This window comes from Hyla sarda, chromosome 3, assembly GCF_029499605.1.
Source record: "Hyla sarda isolate aHylSar1 chromosome 3, aHylSar1.hap1, whole genome shotgun sequence".
Lineage (NCBI taxonomy): Eukaryota > Metazoa > Chordata > Amphibia > Anura > Hylidae > Hyla > Hyla sarda.
This window is the reverse complement of record NC_079191.1, coordinates 204,462,196-204,472,734: the sequence shown is the minus strand read 5'-3', so window position 1 is coordinate 204,472,734 and position 10,539 is coordinate 204,462,196. Positions and strand designations below refer to the sequence as shown.

The 10,539-nt window shown below is 45.4% G+C and overlaps 1 protein-coding gene across 1 annotated transcript in view; it reads left to right on the top strand.

Annotated features, from left to right (window-relative positions):
- Window positions 1-993: 993 nt before the first annotated feature.
- Window positions 994-10,539, top strand: part of TMEM30A (transmembrane protein 30A) — a 33,721-nt gene continuing 24,175 nt past the window's right edge. The window contains exon 1 of the mRNA XM_056565897.1: window positions 994-1,357. Within this exon, the coding sequence (XP_056421872.1) occupies window positions 1,124-1,357 (234 nt within the window). The 5' untranslated portion in view covers window positions 994-1,123. The remainder of the gene's footprint in view (window positions 1,358-10,539) is intronic.

Here is a 10,539-nt window from a genome sequence, read left to right as displayed (position 1 = left end):
CTATTCTCCCTACACCTAATGTGAGCAAACTCTGCTGCCTACACCTAATGTGAGGTACTACCTGGCCTTCATACATGGCTTCCTAACTACCTAGCTAGCAACCTACCTATCTGGCTTCCTGATCTACCTACCTAGTTAACTATTTACCTGGCTACCTACCTACCTGCCCTTTTACTGTGCAGGACACCAAGGAGGGCTCTATAACAGTTAGGGGCTTATTGATGGAAAGATTGTGTAGATGAGTGGGGAGGGCACTGAAAAAATGCAGCGTCTAACAGAGAAGAAAAGGAAAGAGGACGCCGCTGATCAGAAAATATGCAATTGTGAGCCCCTAGATGTAACTGTAGTCACTTATATGGTATACAGATCCTGTGTACAGCTGTTATCGACCACCATATGGTCCTGTATTTAATCACTTATATTGTATACGGTCCTGTATATCATCACTTATATTGTATACAGATCCTGTATAATATACTGATCTGTGTATAATGGTTTTATTCAGTACAGTATGGCGGTATTATCCAGTTATTGTGTGGTGGTATATATTTACTCCTTGTATACTGGTATGATTGGTCATGGAAATGAATTTACCTACCTTATGGTCTATTCACACATACACTATTCTGTGCAGATTTGATGCGTAGGATTCTCTGCTGCAGATTTCAATGTAAAGTGAATGACTGAACACAGCTTGAAATCCTGCGCATTAAAGTGTTTTTTCTATATAAAATGTAGTTTATTTTGTGTGTATGGGTGGTGGAGAGATTTGGGTAAAAAGGGGCAGAAGTGTGACCAGCGGCAGAGCATTGGAGGGGGCCCTTACTCTTTTTTGGTCCGTGTGCCCTGAGAGTTGTCATAACTGCATAACTATGACTACAATGTACAGTAATAAGCTGTTGGCCTCTAGGAGTTAATCTTCAACAAAATGGCGGCACTTCTCATGGACAAGTTTTAACCAGTAATGCTAAACCTCTAGCGTCCATACAGCACGCATGCGCAGTGGAGATAGGGCTAATCAGCCCGTGACGTTTTCCTGTAGTCACTGGCTGGGCAGTTTTGTTGTGTACGGCAGTGGTGCTGATAGTCTCTGTGACCCCGGGTACGGAGAGAGATCTCTCCTATGGCAATGAACTACAAGGAGGAAGATGGGCACCATCACTCGGGTGAGGGGCCCGGTGCGGCGGTGAAGAGTAAGAAGCCCGATAACACTGCCTTCAAGCAACAACGGCTTCCGGCTTGGCAGCCGATCCTCACTGCCGGGACCGTGTTACCGGCCTTCTTCGTGATCGGGATCATCTTCATCCCTATCGGGATCGGCATCTTCGTCACCTCCAATAACATCAGAGAGTACGAGGTGAGCTGCGGGCTCAGGTGAGGGTGGGGGGCGGGTGATCAGAGCGCATGCGCCTCCTCTGACCCCCATCACGCCCAGGTGAGGAGGACAGCCTGGAGTTACATAGAGATCCATTGCCCCTATGGAGCCCCACAACTTGGGCATAGGTGTCCAATGTAGTGACCCCCAATGATGGGGTCAGTGATTGGATCACTCTGGGTTATGGCCAGGAATCGGGGGTGTCCTGGTATACTGGAGCTTGTCCTTTACCACATGTGCCAGTTTTGGCCAGCTACATCCTATATGTGTGATTGATCTGTAATCTAGTTGGCACCTGATGCCACACATGGCATATGCTCCATGACAGGCATGTGATCAGACATGAAATTCCTGAATAGAACTAAGCACAGTGGCATCCGCTGGCATGGTGATGCCCTGTAATGCTGGATGACGTATTGGTTGGAGTCATCTTCCGTATATCCGTACATTAGCAGATTGATCTATATGAAAGGAACATCCTGGGCCACCTTTACGATTCATTCACACGCCAGAATTCCAGCTCAAATTAAAGCCCATAGACTTCTATGGGATTCTGCACTCCCATCCACACAAGCGGAAATTCAGGAGTGTGAATGGGAGTGCGGACCCCCTCGTGTAAATAGACCCTCAGGGTGTCGTGGGATGGAATTGTTGCACCTTTTCCAAGTGGGAAATCCGCAGCAGAATACAACAGTATGTATATGGATGAGATTTTCCAAGTCCCGAGAGTTTTTCCACATGGAAATAGAACTGCAATGCAGGGGATCTGCTGGCTAATATGCAGGTTGGGGAGGGAGGTGGAACCCTACCTGCTGTTTTGGTAATACCATTGGCTGCTTGATTATCCACAGCAAGTGTCTAGGAGGCGGGCTCTTCTGGTTAGTCCCGCCGCTGGGGACCCCCACAATCTCTCATGCAGCACCCACCTGTGTCAGCTGCACGGAGCACTGGAGTCTCCGTGTCTGAAGCCTCACGACCACGGGTGTGACGTCACAAGGGGGCAGAGTCCTGATGTCACGATAATCCGGTCCCGTGGTCGTGAGACTAAAGACACAGAGCCTCCAGTGCTGCGTGTGCTGCATGAGGGATTGCGGGGGTCCCCAGTAGCGAGACCCCTGCGATCTGGCTTCTTATCCCCCTATAAGATGTCTTAGGGCCAGAGTACCTCTTTAAAAGGATTTTCCAGCAGGAGTTTTTATTTTTTTTAGGACTTACGGAGTTAAAGGGGTACTCAGGTGGAAAACTTTTTTTTTAATATATTTATGGTGCCAGAAAGTTAACAGATTTGGAAATTACTTATATTAAAAAATCTTAATCCTTCCAGTACTTATTAGCTGCTGAATACTACAGAGGAAATAGTTTTCTTTTGGGACACAGAGCTCTCTGCTGACATCATGACCACAGTGCTCTCTGCTGACACCTCTGTACATTTTAAGAACTGTCCAGAGTAGGAGAAAATCCCCATAGAAAACATATGCTGCTCTGGACAGTTCTTAAAATGGACAATGTCAGCAGAGAGCACTGTGTTCCAAAAGAAAATAATTTCCTCCGTAGTATTCAGCAGCTAATAAGTACTGGAAGGAGTAAAATCTGTTTTACTTTCTGGCAGCACTTGATTTAAAAAAAAATTTTCCACCGGAGTACCCCTTTTAAAAGCAGTAAAAAAAAAAAACAACAACAACGTGACTCCAGTGACCCACTCCTGTCCCTGGCTGCGCTCCTCTTCCGCTCGGAAATTGTGATGCTGGTTCGGACCGAGGGGAAGGTGAGTTAAAGTTTATTTTGTTTACGTTTTGCAGCCCCGGCATAGGGATACAGTATAGAGCAGTGGTCTTCAACCTGCGGACCTCCAGAGGTTGCAAAACTACAACTTGCTCTTTCTGAGTGTTGCTGTGTAAGAGGGGGCGTGAAAGAGGAGTTTCAAAAACTGGAGTTTGAAAGCAGGAGGTTGAGATCGCTGTGAGTTTTAATTTTTGAACCCACAAGGTCTACAAAAAATTTTAAGTGTCATTTTGACTGTCTGTTTTTTCCTATACATTTGTGAAATCCCCATTACTAGATGGCCTCCATGTTGGAAAATGCAGTCCAATGTACATCCTGTTCAATGTATGCAATCCTTGAACAACAGTTTGAGGGTGCATATTGTTGTGCGAGATGTGTGCTAGTTGTCCGTTTGGAAGCCCAGATCCTGCATCTAGAGGAGCGACTGGCAACAATGAGAAGCATTAACAACATGGAGAGGAGTCTCGTGCTCACTGAGCAGGCACTCTCGGGACTAGAGGTGGGGGAGGACAGTGGGACGGAGTTGCAGGACAGTCAGGCAGTTAGCTGGGTTACAGTTAGAAAGAGGGGTAGGGGAAAAAGTGTCAGGGAGGCTAGTCCTGAACTGGCACACCCCAACAAGTTTGCCCGCTTGGCAGATGAGGGGGATGCCATTACAGAGCTAGGAGAACTGCAGCAGGATACCACCTCTGACCGCCAGGGGGGTGTCTGCTCCAGTAAGGAGGGAGGGAGGAGTACAGGGCAGGCCAGACAGGTACTAGTGGTGGGGGACTCAATTATTAGGGGGACAGACAGGGCAATCTGTCACAAAGAGCGGGATCGCCGAACAGTGTGCTGTCTGCCTGGCGCACGAGTTCGGCACATCGCGGATCGGTTTGACAGGTTGTTGGGCGGGGCTGGAGAGGACCCAGCAGTCATGGTACATATTGGCACCAATGACAAAGTAAGAGGTAGGTGGAGTGTCCTTAAAAATGATTTCAGGGACTTAGGCCGCAAGCTTAAGGCAAGGACCTCCAAGGTAGTCTTTTCTGAAATACTACCAGTACCACGAGCCGCACCAGAGAGGCAGCGGGAGATCAGGGAGGTAAACAAGTGGCTCAGAAGCTGGTGTAGGAAGGAAGGGTTTGGGTTCATGGAGAACTGGGCTGACTTCGCTGTCGGTTACCGGCTCTACCGTAGGGACGGGCTGCACCTCAATGGGGAAGGTGCAGCTTTGCTTGGGGAGAAGATGGCTAGAAGGGTGGAGGAGTGTTTAAACTAGGGACTTGGGGGGAGGGAACCTACAGCAAAGAGGGGGAAGATAGTGTAGATAGAGAGGTGGGAATTATAAATGTACCTGGGGGTGGAGCGGAGGGAGGGGTTAGAATAGTTAATAGGAATAGGCTTCATAGGAAAATAAAACTTACACCCTTGAATCCCATTAACCCCAATAACATAAAGGATGGAAATGTAAAGTGTATGTTCACAAATTCCAGAAGCCTAGCAAATAAAATGGGGGAGCTTGAGGCCTTGATACTGGAGGAACATATTGATAAAGTTGGGGTCACTGAGACATGGCTGGACTCCTCGCATGACTGGGCTGTCAATCTGCAGGGGTTTACATTGTTTCGCAAGGATAGAATGAACAGAAAAGGTGGTGGAGTCTGTCTGTATGTAAGAAGTGGTATGAAAGTCAGTGTGAACGATGCCATAGTGTGTGATGATTTTGAGGAGGTGGAATCACTGTGGGTAGAATTACAAAAGGAGGGAAATACTGAAAAAATAATATTTGGTGTAATCTACAGACCCCCTAATATCACTGAAGAGATAGAAGTTCGGCTTCACAAACAAATAGAGAGGGCCGCCCGGGCAGGTACAGTGGTAATAATGGGAGATTTTAACTATCCAGATATAGATTGGGGTCCGGGGTTGGCTAAAACTACAAAGGAGCGACAATTCCTAAATTTATTGCAGGATAATTTTATGGGCCAGTTTGTGGAGGACCCAACAAGAAGTGATGCCTTGTTGGATCTGATCATTTCCAACAACGCAGAGCTGGTTGGTAATGTAACTGTGAGGGAAAACCTTGGTAATAGCGACCACAATATAGTTACTTTTGACTTAAAATGTAGAAAACAAAGACAGACGGGGAAAGCAAAAACATATAACTTTAAAAAGGCAAACTTCCCTGGGCTGAGGGCTGCACTACAGGACATAGACTGGGGGGAGGTGTTCTCAAATGCTGATACAGAAGGTAAATGGGACATCTTTAAATCAACTCTAAATAACTATACAGCTAAATATATACCAAAGGGGAACAAATATAAACGATTAAAACTAAATCCTACATGGCTGACAAATGAGGTTAAAAGAGCAATAAACAACAAAAAAATAGCCTTCAAAAAATACAAATCTGATGGGTCAGCTATAACATTTAAACAGTACAAGGAGCTTAATAAAATCTGTAAAAATGTAATAAAAACAGCAAAAATTCAAAATGAGAGACAGGTGGCCGAAGAAAGCAAAACTAATCCTAAATATTTTTTTAGATATATAAATACAAAAAAACCAAGGACAGAGCATGTAGGACCCCTTAATAATGATAATGGGGAGGTTGTCACGGGCGATCAAGAGAAGGCGGAGCTACTGAATGGGTTCTTTAGTTCTGTATATACTATGGAAGAAGGAGCTGACATTGGTCAGGTCAGTGCTGGTAACACATCATATAATGTATTGAACTGGCTTAATGTAGAGATGGTACAAGGTAAGTTAAGTAAAGTAAATGTAAGCAAATCTCCAGGGCCGGATGGACTACACCCAAGAGTTCTTAGAGAGGTAAGTTCAGTAATATCTGTACCCTTGTTCATGATATTTAGAGATTCTCTGGTGTCTGGTATTGTGCCAAGGGACTGGCGCAAGGCTAATGTGGTACCAATCTTCAAGAAGGGCTCTAGGTCTTCGCCAGGCAATTATAGACCGGTAAGTCTAACGTGCATTGTGGGTAAATTGTTTGAAGGACTTATAAGGGATTACATACAGGAATACATAGGGGATAATAGTATTATAAGTGATAGCCAGCATGGGTTTACTAAGGATAGAAGTTGTCAAACCAATCTAATTTGCTTTTATGAAGAGGTGAGTAGAAGCCTTGACAGAGGAATGGCTGTGGATATAGTGTTTCTGGATTTTCTAAAGCATTTGATACTGTCCCTCACAGATGTCTGACAGGTAAGTTAAGGTCTTTGGGTTTGGAAATTTTAGTTTGTAACTGGATTGAACACTGGCTCATGGATCGTACCCAGAGAGTGGTGGTCAATGATTCGTACTCTGATTGGTCCCCGGTTATTAGTGGTGTACCCCAAGGTTCAGTACTGGGCCCGCTGCTGTTTAATTTATTTATCAATGATATAGAGGATGGTATTAACAGCTCTGTTTCTATCTTTGCAGATGACACCAAGCTTTGTAGCACGGTACAGTCTATAGAGGATGTGTATAGGTTACAAGATGACTTGGATAGACTAAGTGTCTGGGCATCCACTTGGCAAATGAGGTTCAATGTGGATAAATGTAAAGTTATGCATCTGGGTACTAATAACCTGCATGCATCGTATGTCTTAGGGGGGATTAAACTGGCAGAGTCACTGGTAGAGAAGGATCTGGGTGTACTTGTAGATCACAGACTACAGAATAGCATGCAATGTCAGGCTGCTGCTTCCAAAGCCGGCAGGATATTGTCATGTATCAAAAGAGGCATGGACTCAAGGGACAGGGACATAATACTCCCCCTTTATAAAGCATTGGTACGGCCTCACCTGGAATATGCTGTTCCTTTTTGGTCGCCTGTCCATAAAAGGGACACTGCGGAGTTGGAAAGGGTGCAGAGACGCGCGACTAAACTAATATGGGGCATGGAACATCTTAGCTATGAGGAGCGATTAAAGGAGTTACAATTGTTTAGTCTTGAGAAGAGACGTTTAAGGGGGGATATGATAAACGTATATAAGTATATTAATGGCCCATACAAAAAATATGGAGAAAAACTGTTCCAGGTTAAACCCCCCCAAAGGACGAGGGGGCACTCCCTCCGTCTGGAGAAAAAAAAGTTTAGTCTCAAGGGGCGACACGCCTTCTTTACCGTGAGGACTGTGAATTTATGGAACGGTCTACCTCAGGAACTGGTCACAGCAGGAACAATTAACAGCTTTAAAACAGGATTAGATACATTCCTGGAACAAAATAAGATTAATGCTTATGAAGAAATATAAAATCTCATCCCTTCCCCAATATCGCGCCACACCCCTACCCCTTAATTCCCTGGTTGAACTTGATGGACATATGTCTTTTTTCGACCGTACTAACTATGTAACTATGTAACTCCCAGCATGCCCGGACAGCCAACGGCTGTCCGGCCATGCTGGGAGTTGTAGATTTGCAACACCTGGAGGTTGAAGACCACTGGTATAGAGTGTCAGCGCCGGCGGCCGCAACAAACAGGAGGGCAGGACGAGGAGGGCAGCGCTTGTGGGTGACATGTGAGTAGTGCTCCGATGGGGACAGTGCAGCGCTGGGCTAATAATTGGGGGGGGGAAGCAGAACAGCGCTTGCAGGTCACACATGAATAGTTCCTCGATGGGGACAGCGCTGGGCTGGGCTGACAATTCATTCCCGAGGGGGAGGGGCCAAACTGGTATTGCGGTATGGGTTAAAATTCATATCGTGCAGCACAAAAATTTTGGTATGATCCGGTATACCGCCCAGCCCTACATGCTGACTAGAGATGAGCGAACTTACAGTAAATTCGATTCATCACGAACTTCTCAGCTCGGCAGTTGATGGCTTTTCCTGCATAAATTAGTTCAGCTTTCAGGTGCTCCCGTGGGCTGGAAAAGGTGGATACAGTCCTAGGAGACTCTTTCCGAAGACTGTATCCACCTTTTCCAGCCCACCTGAGCACCTGAAAGCTGAACTAATTTATGCAGGAAAAGTCATCAACTGCCGAGCTGAGAAGTTCGTGACGAATCGAATTTACTGTAAGTTTGTTCATCTCGAACCATGATAATTGTCCCCTATTATGTGTGTGGATGCGGCACCTGATATCTGTGTGTGAACAGAGCCGTACTGAAATGTAAAAGTTTAGGAACCTCCGCAGTCCTTCCTAAATCCATCTACAGAAGCCCCATAAATATAAGAGGAGGATCTAGAGTTATAGTCGGTGTGTCCCCTTCCTTCTCTACTATACTGAGGGGGTTATCTGATCAAAAGGGTTGTACAATTTTAGAAAGCTCAATTTCATTAAAGGGGTATTCCACTGGCCAACATGGAACTAAATGTTCCGAACGCGATTTTCGTGCTGTGGGAGCGGCCACACCCCCTAGTGACATCATGACCACGCCCCCTCAATGCAAGTCTGTGGGAGGGGGTGTGACAGCTGTCACGCCTCCTCCCATAGACTTGCATTGAGGAGGCGTGGCAGTGATACAAGTGGGCATGGCCGACCCCCATAGCGCGAAAACAGTGTTCGGAACATTTAGTTCCATGTTGGACAGTGGAATACCCCTTTAACCCCTTCAGGGAATGCTAAGCTAATAGAGGGAGCATTATTCAGTATCTCATCTCATCAACTCATCTCTTGGCCTGAGTGTGCAAAACTGGTCAAACCCAATCACGCTGAACTGTGGAGAGCATGTGGCACTGCATTGCTGGTGTAATGCTTTAAAGGGGTACTCCGGTGGGGAAAAAAATTCTAAAAATATCAGCTGCTGTATGCTCCACAGGAAGTTGAGTTGTTCTTTAAGACTGACCACAGTGCTCTCTGCTGCCCCCTTGTCAGGAACTGTCCGGAGCAGGAGAGGTTTGCTATGGGAATTTGTTCCTACTCTGGACAGTTCCTGACACGGTCAGAGGTGGCAGCAGAGAGAACTGTGATCAGACGGAAAAGAAATTCACAACTTCCCCTGAAGCATACAGCAGATAAGTACGGGAAGGATTAAGATTTTTAAATAGACATAAATTACAAATCTGTTTAACTTTCCGTCAGCAGTTGATTAAAAAATAATAATAATAATAATGTTTTCCATCGGAGTACCCCTTTAATTCTTCCTGTGTTGTAGCTGCAGATAATTCAGACACTTGGTGCCAGGTTTCCCCACAGATTACAGCTGCCCACCAGGGGTCCTTACAAGGGGGGCACTTTGTTAAACTCGGGGAATTTCCAAAGCAGAGAACCCCTCCGCTGGAAAAAAAATTTTTTTTAAATCAACTGGTGCCAGAAAGTAGAGATGAGCGAACTTACAATAAATTCGATTCGTCACAAACTTCTCGGCAGTTGATGACTTATCCTGCATAAATTAGTTCAGCTTTCAGGTGCTCCGGTGGGCTGGAAAAAGTGGATACAGTCCTGGGAAAGAGTCTCCTAGGACTGTATCCACCTTTTCCAGCCCACCGGAGCACCTGAAAGCTGAACTCATTTATGCAGGAAAAGTCATCAACTGCCGAGCCGAGAAGTTCGTGATGAATCGAATTTACTGTAAGTTTGCTCATCTCTACCAGAAAGTTAAAGATTTGTAAATTTAAAAAAAATCTTTTTATGCTCCACAGGAAGTCCTTTTCTTTTTTAATTTTTCTGTCTGACCACAGTGCTCTCTGCTGACACCTCTGTCCATTTTAGGAACTGTCCAGAGCAGGAGAGGTTTGCTATGGGGATTTGCTCCTACTCTGGACAGTTCCTAAAATGGACAGAGATGTCAGCAGAGAGTACTGTGGTCAGACAGAATAGAAATTCAATAGGAAAAGAACTTCCTGTGGAGTATAACAGCAGCTGATAAGTACTGGAAGGATAACAAATTTTTTATAGAAGTAATTTACAAATCTGTTTTTAACTTTTGTCATAAGTTGATTTATTAAATAAATAAATAAAAGTTTTCCAGTGGAGTACCCCTTTAATGTTGACTACAGCTCTAGCATTATAACCAGAAAACGTGGAGCTTCCCCTGTCTAGCTTTATTCATTGGATTTTAGAAGCCATTAGGAGCACTCTAGAGCAGGGTTTCTCAACCAGTGTGCCTCCAGCTGTTGCAAAACTACAACTTCCAGCATGCCCGGACAGCCGTTGGCTGTCCGGGCATGCTGGGGGTTGTAGTTTTGCAACAGCTGGAGGCACACTGGTTGAGAAACACTGCTCTAGAGGGTGTAGACCTCTGTAGAAGGGTTAGGTGGTTTGCCCAGTGCTTCTTGGATAGGGCCGGTGGCCATCTATAGATCCACATCTAGCTGTCATCTATATGGCACCAGTAGTATTTTCCATCATGGGGCTGGCACTGGGTCATTTGTGGAATTTGAAGGTTATAAAATGCTTTTTTCTGTCTTCAAAGAAAGCAAGACCTTGTTCGGAGTCAGGAAGTCTT